We start from the raw sequence: 14668 nt of genomic DNA, 5'->3' as shown, positions 1-14668 counted from the left end.
TCTGCAATCATATAGCTATGGCAGCATGTGACCCATCTCCTAAACTTTGGTTCAAAACTCTATTTACCATGTCATTTTGCTTTGCCTTATTAGGTTTGCCACTGCTAGGCCCTGTATAATACAATCTTTTCACCAGTGATTTCAAAAACAAAAGATTTACTCAACGTAAGTGAAGAGAATGTACCTCATCACACTAACCAAGGAGCTTGCAGAAATGAACCCTTTCTTTTAAGTGAATATCAATGAAGCTCATGCTTATGCCCTCAAAAACAGAAGGATCAATGGAAATCTTTATTAAAAATATAGTCTGTCACATTGATAAGATATTGAATCCCATGGAGAAAACCCAAGTGACCTTTTTTAAGGATTTCTACTTGCTCTTTGCCATCTTCCATAGTAATTCACAAGTACACTACAGTTTTCATACAAAATGATGCCTTATCTTGCATTTCTTAAACTTATAAAAACACCTACCTATTTTCCTACTCTAAGATGCTTGTTATCCAAACTGGCAAAAGGTATTATTAGCATGCAAGTTTTTGGGGTTGTATTTATTGCTTCTCTGAAATTCCTGATTTGCATTTTCATTAGTATAGTTCCTGGTGAAGAAATTTCCTTTTCCAATATGGATCAATACCTGCTCTGTGACTTATGGTCAATACATGAGGCACTGTGAAGTTAAGTGACTCGCCTGTGATCACACCTGTGCCAGAAGTGGAGGGCTTGAAGTCAGGTCAGCATGACATTGGGGTTGCCTTAGCTGCTGCTGCTATAAATTTTTTTTTAATTTTTTTTTCTGGGTTATACGTGTTATCACACAAAACTGCCATAGCTTCTTAAAGGAATAAAAAAAATGTATATATAAAATCTTTCATTCATGGATTTAATTCAAATTCTAGTTTGTATACAGTAAAAACAAGGGTTAATAGTGTGAGTTAATGAAACAAAAAGAATGACTTCTCTTAAAAACCAATATACTCTTTGAAGAGTATGATAACCTCCCACCCCATACAACTAAAACATGACCTGATTTAGAAAGAACTTTAATGCTGAAAAAGATTTGATCTGTTCAGCATGTTATTTCTCCTAAATCAGTTTGAGAAAACTTTAGGAGTAATTTTTCTTAAGCCACCCTTAAATCTGAATAATTTTCTATTATCCTCCCAAAGTGCAACGAGATTTACACAACTCCCTAAATACTATGGAGATGGTATAATAGCAGTTTACCAGAAGGTTAGAAAGTTAATAATTTTGAACTTAGATGGAGCCAGATTGTGCAGTTTTAAAAAAGAGTAGAGGTTAGAACTTAGAGATTAACAGAGACCCAGTGGAGCTGATATAAACTAATATAGAATGCTACTTTTGCATTTGTGTATATGATAGATGAAATAGGAGAAGAGCAGGGAGGCAGGAAAAAGACAAAGAAGGCTATTGCAACAATCTAGATGAGATGTCCAACAAGGGTTTGAACTAGAGTAGTGGCCATGGGAGAACAAAGAAGTTGTAAATCTGGCTGATTGGAAGGATGGTGGTACCTCTTGAGAGAAATAAGGTAGTTTAGAAGAGAAGGACATAATGTTTGGGACATAAGATAGAGAAGATCTGGAATATCAAGTATGCACTTCCACTTGGTGATATAAAAGGAGATAGACCAGTGTCAAACATACAGGAGCTGCTTGAATCCAAAGAGAGGGTGTATCTTCTTTACATAATTAAACATTCATAGTATTAATATTACTTAATACCCATTTAACTTTTGGGAAAATCACAACCTCCCAGAGCATGAGTTTGTTCTATAAAATGGGGAACTGGACTAAAGGATCTCTAAAGTCCCTTCAAGCTCTACATCTTATAAAATAAAATAAATAGCTATGAAAAGCTATTTATCCTTTTCTCCCTCTTTTAGCAGTAGTGAGGTTTTGCAAAAAAAAAAAAACAAAAGTGATATTATATTCAGTGCATATGGTGGTCCTCCCCTTGAGGAATTTTCTTTTTTAATCATTGCTTGAGCTGAATCAGATAGCAGGGCACTATGAACTGAATATGATTGGTATTTTTATCAACTTTTCTTTAATTTGTAGGTTGACCTGAAACATTGCTGAATTACCAGTCATTTTATCAATCTGATAACCCTGAAATCACAAAAATTAGTTACAATATTTATATTATTAACACACCTTGCAATTCTGCCAAACACCTGGGAATACTTTCTGGAAATTGTTTCTCTTAAGGAAAATTACACCTAATACACTGAATCTATCTCATTGAAAAAATGCTTTGATTATACTTACCATCTAGTAATTCTAAGGTAACTGATGGATCCACATATTCCCACCAATGCTTTCCATCAGTAGATACAGGAATCTCCCAATTGGACCACTTGCAAGCCAAATGAATGCACACACATGCTATCACTGTTGGTTTATATTGAAGGCAGAAGGTAGTAAGATGTAGACTATTGCAGGACAGGTTTGAAAATGAAGAACCAGATATTCAAATATGCAAAAACAAAGGAAAAAAATTAACCAGTAAGATTAGGAATAGTTCACTCAAAATACATAGGTTTTCTTTTAAAACAAAAGAAAACAAAAACCACGCATACGCACAAGCACACACACACACACAGTACACACACACACATCAGGTCAATGAGACTACATTAATATTTAAAATGAATATTTTATTTATTTATAGGGACAAAGGATAAGAATATTTACCTTTCACTCATTTTAAATTTATTATAAAAGTTACTGTAAAAGTTGTACTTATATTTTAAAAAATCATACATTTGCTTCCTTTGAAATGTGAGAACATATTTTCAAAACAAAACAAAGCATAATTTGTTAAACTAACAAAGTATTATCAAAACATCATACAAAAGTAGGGATCAAACCATTTCATGTGGATCTCCAATAGCTCTTATGAACAGCAAAATACTCCAGTCACACAAAAGTAAACACTTTTATCTCTCTAATGACCCTCTTAATCCCCCCCCCCCCAAATGGCAACCCCTCCAAACTTACCTCTGGCTGTATAGTTTCTTGCCCAAAAGTAGCTTAAAAAGCTAACTACAAAAAAGTTTTCCCAATAGGCTGATTGAGTAACTTCTGTGACAGCCTTTTCCCCATGTCATCCAAAGCCTTTAATTTAAACCTAATCTTAACTCAAGAATATTCTCAACTACAAATGTTCAATTTTAGGAATAATGACATGCCTCTAAGGACACATTTGTTTAACAGTGCTTTCTGTCATAAGAAACTAAGGACCACACAAAGCTGGTTTGTTCCCCTCCCAGTCATCTTCTAAAAATATATAAAAGTCAACACTATATCTATACCTTAAAATTTTAATATTAGAGCTCAAATAGTCTGACAAATAGCTACTCTTCCAGGTTCAACTTTTAACTGATGGAAATGGAAATAATTTATGGAAGTAAAATTTATTGACCAAAACACAAGCTTCTTTACATAAGTCAAAAAAATTTTTTACATACTGTTTTATATAAATTAAAAAAATCCATTTACTTAAGGCATAAATTGTGCTTATGGAAATCCATGCACTTATAGGATTGACTACTTCTAGTTTACTACTAGAGGGTATCATCTGGAAAAAAATCCAAGTTAAAAAGATTTTTTAAAAAAGCTTTAATTATTTTAAAGTTAGGATTGGATCAATATGTTTAAATTAAAAAAAAAATTGTCATTTAACTACAATTGTAAACTAGAAATAGCTTTGTACTTACCAAGATGCTCGAATTTCTAGGTTAAGTTTAGCTCTTTGTAATCTTTAGCTGCTATTCAGGCTACCAATTTTAGACTTATGCACTCACAATCGAGAATATGTCATCAGAAAGCACCACTACACTTCTCATTGTGCATTTAACCCCTTTGTGCCAAAAGACCCTTGTACAATACACCGCACTGCAAACAGGAAGGTACCACCACTCTAGATGGTCCAGTCGCCTGTTGCAACAAGGGTAAAAGACACATGGAGGGGGCCCTGCAGTAAAGGAAGCTATAGTGTGCTACAACAGTGCAACAAAGAGGGTCAGGATAACAACCTGTTGGTAGCCATGAAATAGGATGTCTGTGCCAAATCCTTGCTTGCTGTAAGAAAAGAAAAAATGAAGATATTACTATTTGCTCTAACATACTATCATCAAAAGGCTTTCAATACAAGAAAATATTTCAGCTCAAAGGCTTGTGCACAAAATTAAGTGCTATTATATACATAAAATTTATATTTGATACAAGTAGAGCTCCAACATTCTCTACAGTACTGAAAACCTTTAACAACACTCATGCCCTATGCTGTCACTTAAAGATCTAAAAAAGTCTACCAAATCTGGACTAGCCAGTTACACTAGCTAAAATTCTTACTAAGGTAAAGCCAGAATAAGACATTCCCCTTGATTTAAAAACAAAGAAAACATCAATGGGTGTCTTCATGATGAATACAAAAATATGGCTTCATCTTCTTCTATCATCATACCTAAGCTGCCACATGCAACAGCCAGGATAATCAGCTTGTTCACCTTAAGTAAACTGAAGAGAAATGTTGATGTTTAATACAACGAATTGCTCAATCTCCCCTTCACCAGAGAGCTAACCACCCCACCCCAAAACTATTTCTGAAATTACTTTCTATAAGAGAAGTTATTCATAGGATCCAATTAAATAACAGGGGAAATCCTATTACAAGGTATTAGAATGCTTTAACTCTCGTTGCCCTAGAAAAATATTTTTAATAACTAAGCAATATAACCTTAAAAGGAACATTTGAATAAAAAAGCTCACCTCATCTTCTGTCTTAGAATTAATACTAAGTATTGATTCCATGGCAGAAGAGTAGTAAGGACTAGGCAATGGGGGTTAAGTGACTTGCCCAGGGTGACACAGCCAGAAGTATCTGAGGCTAAATTTGTACCCAGCATTTCCTGTCTTCAGGCCTGGCTCTCTATCACCTGAGTCACCTAGCTGCCCCAGGAACATTTGATTAAACCAAATTTAAATCATTCCTGTTGCCAAAGCGGTTTTCTTTCTCCCTCCTCATTTATGATATAAGCTAATGTCTCTATTATATAAACCCAATTCACTAGCCACTGCTACTATTAAGGAGGATAATATCTATTTTTGTAATGCACATTGAGGGTGACCAAAAGAGTTGAAGCACTGCTGAGCTTGGGAGGTATTTGAGTCAAATATCTTGTAAATTCTTTTGGGAGGGGAGGCAGTGAATAAGTCATAAAGAACTATATTTAAAAAATTATAATGCCAGAGCTTCTGAGGAGGCCATAATTACTGCACAAAATAGCTATTTTGAAAGAAAATGCTGTAAGTCCAAATTTGTGTTATTTTCATCCTGAGCAGTCTCAAAACCTAATGATTACAGCCATAATCTTCGTCACTTAAAAACACAGATAAAACAAACAAACAAACAAACCAGACACTGCTAGTGTAAAGGGTAACACAATAGATAGGTTATTTTTATTTATGGAAATTGCATTATGAAATTAATAGTTACCAATAAAGTTTTTTAAAAAATCAATTGCCAAAAATCTATAACTAGAATGGCAATAATTAAAGATGAGATAAACTTTTAAAAAGGATCCATGCATAAATAACATAAAACAAGTTGAAGTATTTCATCTGACATAATTTTAAACCTGCATATTAAAAACATAAAGTTTTCAAGTTTTTATATAAACAAAATTTCAAGTATGATCTATTAGACTAATCAAACTATCTTAAGTCTAGACATGTAGGAAATTTGTAATCAGTCATTAAAAACAAAAAGTATACTTTGGGGAAGACATAAAAAAACTTGAATGAATTTTCCTAATAAGAGCAGTACTAGTTAGAAGTGCAAAATTCTCTTTACAATTCAACTGTTTTATTTTTTACCATGTGCCAAAACCAAAACGTTGACTATTTAAATTCATACTTCATTTCAATAACTCCACAAATGAAATCACATGTACCTTTTTTTTTTCTACCCTTGATGAAACTTACACTGACTTTCTATGACAGACAGCCAACAACTACTCTGTAGAGCAAGTGAGATCTTGTTTTGGACACCTCAGGTTGTAGATTCTTACATCATGCCACAGAAGTATTTTAAAAACTGGAGATAAGAATTAGTATTAAATACCTAATGAGATAAGCCATATGACTGGCTTTAAAAACAAAGATTTAAGTATAAAATTAGGTTAAAAGTTACATACCTACCTATGAATTTATTTAAATAACACTGAGTCATAACCAAAATGAAACTCTAAGAAATAGTAGCTTAAAAAACCCACCACCATCAAATCACAAAATTTAAATTATATGAAATATTAAAAGTTGGTGAAAGGCAGTGTATATAGCCTCAGAAGCAGGATGACCTGGGTTTTAAGACTGTTTCTGACACATACTGGTTGTGCTACCCTGGGCTAGTCACCTTATCTCTTGGTGTCCCCTAAGCATCTTTCTCAGTCTCTATGTTGCAGAATAGGTGACCCGAATTGGTAAAATATCAGGAAGTCTTTACACCAATAGAATTACAGGTCTAGTCACAGTTGATAAAGTTATCATGCAATGCATCAAATTTAGGAACTACATGTGAATGTGTGTGGTGAATTTAAATTAAACCTTTCCAAATAACTTTTAAATCTCTTACCCATTGTGGTTAAGACATACCTCCTTGCAAGTAAAAAGGAGAGGGGGGAGAGGAGGGAGAGTGAGAGTGAGAGTGAGAGTGAGAGTGAGAGAGAGAACTATTTTGAAGCCACAGGTTTGAGAGCAGAATGGTATGGAGGAGCATGGTTGAAAAAGGAATGGACTTAGTTTCTGCCTAAGACCCATGGGCAAGTCACTCAATGTCACAGTGTAGTAAGTAACTCTTTACAACTATAAGGTATATAGATAAAGATCCAAATTTGTAGTGTGGAGGAAGGATATGGGGTTGGTTTGTCCCTTATTTTCTAAACCAATGAAATCAGCAATCTTGGGGAAGTGAAAGGAAAAAAAAACAAACCCTGGAGGTTGACAAAAATCTATCAAATAAATGGGGACAGTACAATAGAGTGGAAAGAATACTGAACCAAGAACCAAGGGATTTTGATTATAATCCAAGCTCAGCCACTTGACTTTTACTGCACAAAATATCTAAGTAAAGTAAAACTATTTGACAGGGCAAATTACTTTATTACTTTGTCTCGAAACTATGAACTTGTTTCCTTAACTGTGAAATGAGAGGACTAAAATGACCTTTAAGGTCCCTTCTAGTTCAAACATTGTATGAATATTTTTGTTCACACAGAGCTAACGGACAAAGGTCAGGACAAAAAAATCTGGTGGCAATCAGTAAGTCACTTTAAAAGGGAACACAATAGGAATTTAGCTACAGTCAGAAGCAGAAGTAGAAAGTCTCCATTACTCAGGGTTGCAGCACTAGAAATGAAATAAAAAGTAAAGCACTAGATAAATGTTCTCTTTTCCTCCTCAAATCTATACCTATGTATATCTAGCTATAAATGTTTACCTACACAGCTATTTGGCTATAGTTAACAATCAAATGATCAATTACACTCAACAATATCTGCATTTATATTGTGTTTTACTTTTATTATTTCACTTAATCTTAACTAATGCTGTATGAACATAATATTTCAGTGCTGCAACCCTGAGCAACGAACTTTCCACTTTTGCATATGACTGCACCTAAATTCTTATTTCTGTACTGTTACTTCCCATTTGAAGTGGCCTTTATTGATTGCCAAAAGGTCTTTTACCTGACCTTTGTCCCAATAGCCCCATGACAACAAAAACATTTATAGAATGTTAGAACTCAGAGGTCTAGTTAGTCAAGTCCTTTCATTTCATAGATGAAGGTTTAGATTTACAGTAATTTTCAGTGGAATTTCTAATAATAAAATGCAAGATAAATCAGTACTTCAACTAGCTTTCTGGATTAAACATTTCTGATACATTAAAAATCCAAGAAATGTTTTCCTTTTGAAGTTGATTTAAAAAGTTAACTGGAATTAGCAGTGAAGACAATAAACAATTTATTGTAAGATACTATTTTGCAAATGCTAATGATGTGGTTTATACAATGAGAAATTAGAATTAACAGATGAAAAGCCGAACTTTTGCCCTGATTTTCATAAAACATTCCAAGTCTCAGTAAAAGGTATCCAGTATGTAATGTAGACCTATGGAGGATTTATGGAAGAATACAAACAGAATTAAAAATGCATGGATAGGCCATAATTTTCTAATAGCATTAGGAATATCCAGGCTAATGAGATGACAATTCCACTGAATTATCTATATTGCAGGTCAACAGCTATGCAGACCATCACAATGGGCACAGAAGGGATCAGACTGGGATACGCATTGAGTGTCAAAAGACCAACTGAAATATTCTAGTGAAATTATGCATTCCCCATTAAATCTAGGCCAGGCACTATATCACCATCTATATTTAGAACTATTGAAATAGAGCAGTTAAAAGGAAATTTGGTACAGTAGACAATGAAGAAATTGAATTAGATAATTTCTAAAGTTCCTCTCTCTCTTCTAGGGTTTAACATTCTAATTAATTTTATGAGTAATCAGGAAATTTCCAATAGTAGATGGGAAAAAATATTTTCTTTGTTCATAAAATTCTCATAAGAATGAAATCACACAAATCAATTATTAAGCCTTAATATCATTAGGAGAAGGGTTTCAGAGGTTATTTACCTCTCACTAACTGGGTACATTTCACCACATCTGTATGTGGGTGTTCAATGGTGATCTCAAAACCTGAAAAAAAAATTTTTTTAATTAAATTAGCAACCATTTCAATGCCCATCTAACCAAAATAATTTAACATACAACAAAGACTACCTTCCATTACACCTCAGGTCCATTTCTTCCCACCCAATTTGGTCAGGACCAAAAACTCTGTCATTTCTCTCTATAAACCCAAATAGGACTTACAATCTATATTGTTTCAACATAAGGACCAACCCTAAATAACAACTAGCCTTTCCATAAGCCTGTTAAGTTGGATTCTTAGTTACAAATTGTTTGCCTTATTAGAATGCAAACCCCCAGAGATCAAAAACTGTCACTTAACCTTTCTTGGTCGCAAGGAAGTTCTTTAAAAAATTATAAGATACAGATCTGAAATAGGTAGATTTTTACTGGAGGTTACCTACATTAACAAATTACAAGTCTAGATCAAATAAAAACTATTAAAACTCATTCCATCAGCAGAGTAACATTTTAACGGAAAAGATAAAGTAAAAAAGAATGTAGTTATTACTGAAAATTACATGTTTCAATTTAAGCATCAAACTTATTTACAGAATGATCTTTAAAGCATTAATATGTTTTGTGTTTTCATCTTACTCTTACTTCTTCAGGAAGTGCTTGTAAAAAAGTAAATTAAGGAAAAAATGACGTCTTTTGCAAAGCATGCAATATTCTGTACCTGTTGTACCTCCCTAAATTTTTTTTTTTACTAGAAATCTATTTTCTTTTCCTCTCACTTCTTACCCTTTTGAGGAGAAACACACATTTCTTATAACAAATATGTATAGTCAAGCAAAATAAATTCCATCAATGTATATAAAGATACCCTAAATTCTATAGCCTAAATCCACCACTACTGTCATATATAGCATGTTTCACCATCAGGCTTCTAGAATGGTTAATTCTCATAATTTTCATAACTGTCAAAGTTCTTTGGTTTATATGTCATTGTATACATTTTCTCCCGGTTTTGCTTTATCTTTCATCAGTTTATAAGTCTTCAAAATTGTTCATTTTAATAATAATGCTATTCCAACATAAACTTTCAATTCTGTTCATTTCACTCTCCATTTTAAAGTCCATATCTTTTTGAAATAATCTATTTCCCCAATACTTACAGCATTGTAGTATGCCATCACATTAATAAGAGGTAGTATTAAGTTTGTAAAGCATTGTACAATTCTGTCTCATTTAATATTCAATCATACATCCCAAGTTATTTAACTATTCCTCAATTGAGGGACATCCCTGAAATTTAGTTTTTTTGCCACCATAAAGAGTTGCTATAAAAGCTTAGAACATATTCCTTTTTTCCTTAATCTTTTATATATATGTCCATTAGTGGCAGAGCAGTATAAAAGTATTTTTTAAAAGTATTTTTAAAACTGTGTTAATAACTTTTTATTTGTAATTTCAAAATGCTTTCCAGAATAATTATATCTGCTTACAGGTCCACTAATAATGCATCGATGGGCCTATTTTCCGATAGACCTTAACAACATTCAGTCTGAGATTTTCTTTGGAAGGCAAAGATATTATTCAGAAAGATGCGTCTATAACAAAGAGATTTTCAAATTCAGGTTTTAATCTAGAAATTTATATTAGAATGACTAACTAACTTGATACTGTTCAAATTCAATATTACTATTGCATTTTAGACTTTTGGGGGCATCTTTTATAAGGAACAAACTTTTTGTTCAATATTAAAGCAAAACTCTTCAGACAAGTGAATGCTTTGGTCCAATTCTTGATCAATATTTCAATGCCAGGTAATAAGGTTTTTAGAGGTTGCAAATAATTTTATCATAATCACCTCTAGGTCCATACTACAAAATCATAAAGGATGTGAATTAAAATACAGACAAATAAGGATTACTCTAGATTTAAGAAATTGTTCTGTTTTTTTCTTCTAGGTATTAAAAGAAAAACAGCTGATTTGAAATCAAGAATTGAGTTAAAATCCTGGCTGATAGCTCTCTGACTCAAATTTAACCTCTTTCAGCCTATGTTTTCTCATATTTAAAATGAGGATAATAGAAACCTACTTCACAATGTTGTTAAAAGGATCAAAAAATACACAAATCTGTAAGCATCATACTATTATTTCTATTTAAATAAAGTTTGCATTTCTCTGCTAAATAATCTCCTTTTCTGGAAAGGTAGGATGTGAAACACTGTTGATACCTAAATTTTTCTTCTCAATAACCAGGAATTAAGTGATCTAAATATGGGTATATCTCATTTCTAATTCCCCAAAGCACTAAAATTGAAACATTTAGCCCTTTTTGAGCCCAACTATATAGCTATTAGGGAAATAAGATGATGAAGCCTTTTCTTACTTTGGTAGTAATTTCATTATTTCTTAGACTGCTACATAAGCCAAATGACTGATGAAATAACTTGAATATTTTAAGAATCACTTCATTAAGTGAGTACTCCTTCCAATGCCACATGGCCAAAAAACTCATCAAACAGGATAACTTGGTGATAAGGCTCTTTGAATTTAACTGGGGTAACAGACATTTATATCATGCTGTTCATAAATGTTTAGTGACTTGGTCACATGGGCAGTATATAGTTCCTGACTCCAAATCCAGAGTTATATCATACAACATGCTATTTCTCTTCATACTTGGTATTTTTTCATCCTGATAGAAAAGTGTCAGAAGTCAAGTTACCCTCCAGTCATAACAAAATGTCAGAACAGGCCTTTAATGTAGGATATCCTAATTCATATCTTATAAAGCCAGATAACCATTTTTATGTGTTTTAATAGTCTGAAAGATCATTGTGCACCTCAAAAAATTTAATTTGAATATCTGGTATGATATAAATTTTCAATGAATGTTAGAAACATTTCTATAAATAATTCATTTCAAAACTTACATTTTTAAAATGATATATACTTTTTGATATGATAGCAATAGATACTAAAGCTATTTACTGAGGATGTTTACAACATGTTACGTCAAATATAGGTTCAAACCGTTAATTTTTAGGGATCTAAGGGAATGAAAATACCAAAAATAAATTTTAAATGACTCCTACTACATACCCAGAGTTTGTAGCATTATAGTTTCAAGTATAACCAGTTCTTGGGTCTGCTGAAGGTATGCCTGCCACAGAAAAATGAGAATTACTTTATAATGAATAGATAACTCAATCATATTCTTATTAGAATTATGGGTAACGTAGAAGAATGCCTAAATTACAATAAAATTTCAGAGAATTTCACCCAAAGTTTTAAGATTTCCCATATCTACAATATTAATGAATACTCAATATTATTAAAGTTAGAATATATATTTCTGAAGACAAGTACAAAAAAATATATTCAGTATCATCACAGTCAGATATTTGGATATTAAAGATCTATTACTAAAACAAAATTGGGTTCAACATTAGGTAGTGTGTATCAAGATTTTGGGCTTTCCTATAGAGCAATTAATCACAAGGAACAAAATACAAATCATAAGTGACTTTTTAATGAAGACTAAATTTAATTTTAGTACACTTTCTCCTTGATAAAATATTAATGAACCAATCCTTTTAGGGGGGAGGGAGAGAGAATCTATGTAAATTTAATACTTAGACTCTTAAAAGTTTTCAATACAAAAGAACAAGTCACAAATACTGAATTTTGGTACAAATACCAGGTACAAATTCCCACTTCAGATTAATAAAAAAAAAAACCTATTTTCCAACATTATGCTATTTAAAAGAAAGAGGACACTAAGATGGCAGAACTTTTTTATGCTTAAGGAAAAAGGCAGCCCAGCTAGACCATCCCCACTTGCGTTGCCAATCCTTCTTTCTCACTTCACTGCTGAGGACAGAGAACTATTTCAAGTTTGTGTTTGGAAACTCCACTGTCTGATGTGATATGCCCCGTGGAGTCTTCTTATGCTTAATGTTCTTACTTGGGACACTAAAACAACACTTTATGCAGTGCTTAGATTTTATACCATGGAAACGGAGGGGGAATATAGGTTTTATTTAGGTTTAGAATTCTTTATTTTGTCTATTGGAGAGTTAAGTGATACCACTTTCCTAAAAAAAAAAAAGGCAGGGGGCAACTAGGTTGCTCAATGGATTAGAGTCAGGCCTAGAGATGACCTCAAACACTTCCTAGCTGTGTGATTCTGGGCAAGTCACTTAACCCCCATTGCCTAGTACTTATGGTTGTTTTGCCTTAGAACCAAGACACAACATTAAGTCTAAATTGAAAGCTAAGGGTTAAAAAAAAAAAAGGTAAATACGTTACATGAATTGAATGATGTCACCCCTGGTTCTGTGAGCTGGGCTACATTAGGAAACTTAAGATGGGGGGTCACCAATCTATGTATTTCAATTGAATTTCTGCCATAATTTTATAAATACTGACAAAAATGGAGGTCAATTTGTATCAACTTTGGAAGGAAATCATTTCAATTTTTAACAATCTGTCACATACTTCACTCTTTGTGTCCAACAGTAGCTCTTGATGAAGACAGGCATGTGCTACTTTGATGACATGTTCAAGTTTTCTTGGCTGTTCTTCTACTTTTGCAGCCAAGAATAATGCAGTAGGTGCTATTATCTGCAGAAAAGATGAAATTAGTTTTAGTTTTGTTAGCTTTCTTCTAAATTAAACAAATAACTTACTCTTTGGGGGAAACTGACTATAATATAAATTATTGCTCCTTTAAGTGAAATAACATAGCAAGGACAAAAGAAAGATAAAAAGATTACTTCAAGTGGGAAAGTTTAGCTATATGGCAAAGTCTAAGAAGTACTAATTTTATAGTTATGCTCATTAACATGTCATGGAAAATTTCCATTCCATTGTAAAAAATCCACCATCAAATTAGGGATTAGAAATTAAACATAATCAAAGTTTGTTTTGTATATATGTACATTTATCTTTTAAATAAAAAAGATTATAAATATTACATTTTAAAATAAAAGTGTCTAATTCTATAGTTGGTTAAGGAAAAAACATACTAAAAAGCAAACATAATGGCTACTAGTGTTAACAAAATTCAGAGAAAAAGTAAAGCCGATTCCTTTGCAGAAATCAAATGTTAAATCATTACTCAGCCACCCAATCAAAACCAAAGAAAAAATAATAGTTATTTTCTAACATATACAGTAGTCATCTTAGCTCATACTTTTTAAGATTTTAATGATCCTGGGAATATGATATATTGGATCATATTTTCAGCAGGGGCAAGTATGACTTGTTTCCTAGCACATTTCCTAGAAACTGCTTTTGAAGCAACAACAAACTGCACAACCACAAGTTTCTACCAGATTATATTGTTTTGGACTTGAGGAGGAGCAGAAGAGAAGGACAGTCTAAGTGTAGAGAAAGCTAAAAGTAGCTAAAGACTATGTAGTTTGGACTTCAGGAATAAAAATGTGATAACCAGTTATGAAAGTGTAATTTAAACATGAAAAGCCCATTCATGACTTTTACTGAAGTTATCTTCACTCTAATGGTGTATTATTTGCCTAAATAACAAATATTTTAAGTTCAGTAAAATTTTTACCTTCTCAGTGAGATCAAGAAAATGTAATTTAAAAATTTTTGTAAGTAATCTTTTTGCAAGAGGAGGTAATTTAGTTAAGAAGCAAATCTCTCCAAAAAAAACTTTTTAATTGGCACTCCATTCCAACAGTTCTGTTAAACATATATAAATTTTAAATAGTGGGAAGAGCCACCGTTATTTTATCCTTGTACTTATTTGTTTGTATAAAAGAAAGGTTCTTTAATGCCTATGGTTTTAAGTTAAAAAGCCAACTAGTGGCATTTTTCCAAAGGCTTTTTCCTTTACTCATCAAATAATTTTTTATTAGTCATGCTATTTTCCCAAATATTGACTTGCCCTGCAATATATGGT

General features: G+C 32.5%; 1 protein-coding gene across 6 annotated transcripts in view; it reads right to left on the bottom strand.

Moving 5' to 3' along the window:
* Nucleotides 1-14668, bottom strand: part of CCNT2 (cyclin T2) — a 46295-nt gene that overhangs the window by 5327 nt on the left and 26300 nt on the right. For all 6 annotated transcript variants that reach the window (XM_007494085.3, XM_001363590.4, XM_007494080.3 and 3 more), the window contains 5 exons: nt 13240-13365; nt 11842-11902; nt 8730-8792; nt 4061-4106; nt 2292-2455 (listed from right to left, as the gene is read on the bottom strand). In XM_007494085.3, the coding sequence (XP_007494147.1) occupies nt 2292-2455; nt 4061-4106; nt 8730-8792; nt 11842-11857 (289 nt within the window). In that variant the 5' untranslated portion in view covers nt 11858-11902; nt 13240-13365. The remainder of the gene's footprint in view (nt 1-2291; nt 2456-4060; nt 4107-8729; nt 8793-11841; nt 11903-13239; nt 13366-14668) is intronic.

The sequence above is a fragment of the Monodelphis domestica genome, chromosome 4 (genome assembly GCF_027887165.1).
Source record: "Monodelphis domestica isolate mMonDom1 chromosome 4, mMonDom1.pri, whole genome shotgun sequence".
Taxonomy (NCBI): Eukaryota; Metazoa; Chordata; class Mammalia; order Didelphimorphia; family Didelphidae; genus Monodelphis; species Monodelphis domestica.
The sequence above is the reverse complement of the archived record's forward strand: the minus strand, read 5'-3'. Positions and strand labels throughout refer to the sequence as shown.